The sequence below is a fragment of the Protobothrops mucrosquamatus genome, unplaced genomic scaffold (assembly GCF_001527695.2).
Source record: "Protobothrops mucrosquamatus isolate PMUCROS unplaced genomic scaffold, P.Mucros_1.0 scaffold23211, whole genome shotgun sequence".
In the NCBI taxonomy this organism is placed as follows: Eukaryota; Metazoa; Chordata; class Lepidosauria; order Squamata; family Viperidae; genus Protobothrops; species Protobothrops mucrosquamatus.
The window spans coordinates 1-868 of record NW_015408964.1 but is presented as its reverse complement, the minus strand read 5'-3'; the positions used below and the strand labels follow the sequence as shown (position 1 = coordinate 868).

Below are 868 nucleotides of genomic sequence, written 5' to 3'. Positions count from 1 at the left end.
CTGCTGCGAATGGCCTCTTGAAAGGCGCCCCTCCCGCCTCGGCTGGACTTGTGAGGGGCGATCTGGGGGAAGTGGGGCAAGCCAGGAAGGAGAGACCCGCTCGCCCTGGCGGTCTGTCTGCTATGACTGAAGCGGAGGCGGGGGGCAGTTATGGAAGCTGAGCCAAGGCGCTTCTCTTGCTCCTGATTGGAACCGGAGCTTTCCGGGGGCTTCCGGTGCCTGCAGAAAGGGTCAGCCCCGCCGGGAGACAGGTGCGGGATCTCCTCCTCCTCCTCCTCTTCCTCCTCCTCGCAGGGTGTGCCTGTCTCAAGTGGCGTCCATGAAGCTGGGTTCATGTTGAAGCTGAAGAGCCCGTACCCAGAGCAAGGGGGATTCGCTTCCCTGGCCCACGTGCCCTCTTTCCAGCTGGAGCACAGCTACCCACAGCACATGGATGGCAATGGGAGTTTGAATGGCAGTGATGGCGGGCAGAAAGAGGGCCTTCCTTACCCCTTGCCCACTACCTTAGCCCTCATCTTCCTGGCCACGTTGCTGATGCTCTTCACCATTTTTGGCAATGTATTAGTTATCATTGCTGTCTTCACCAGCCGGATGCTGAGGGCCCCTCAGAACCTCTTTTTGGTTTCCTTGGCCTCAGCAGACATCCTGGTGGCCACCTTGGTCATTCCATTTTCTCTTGCCAACGAGGTGATGGGCCAGTGGTATTTTGGGAAGGTATGGTGTGAAATCTACCTGGCTTTGGATGTACTCTTCTGCACCTCTTCCATTGTGCATCTCTGCGCCATCAGCTTGGATCGCTACTGGTCCATTACGCAGGCCATTGAGTACAACCTCAAGCGCACACCACGCCGCATCAAAAGCATCATCT

The 868-nt window shown here is 57.5% G+C and overlaps 1 protein-coding gene across 1 annotated transcript; it reads left to right on the top strand.

The window, feature by feature from the left end:
• Positions 1-333: 333 nt before the first annotated feature.
• On the top strand, positions 334-861 carry LOC114923835 (alpha-2A adrenergic receptor-like; the record flags this gene model as incomplete). The annotated part of the gene is made up of 1 exon (XM_029287170.1): positions 334-861. A coding segment is annotated over exon 1 (528 nt), but the record flags the coding sequence as incomplete, so codon positions are not given.
• Between the last annotated feature and the right edge of the window lie 7 nt (positions 862-868).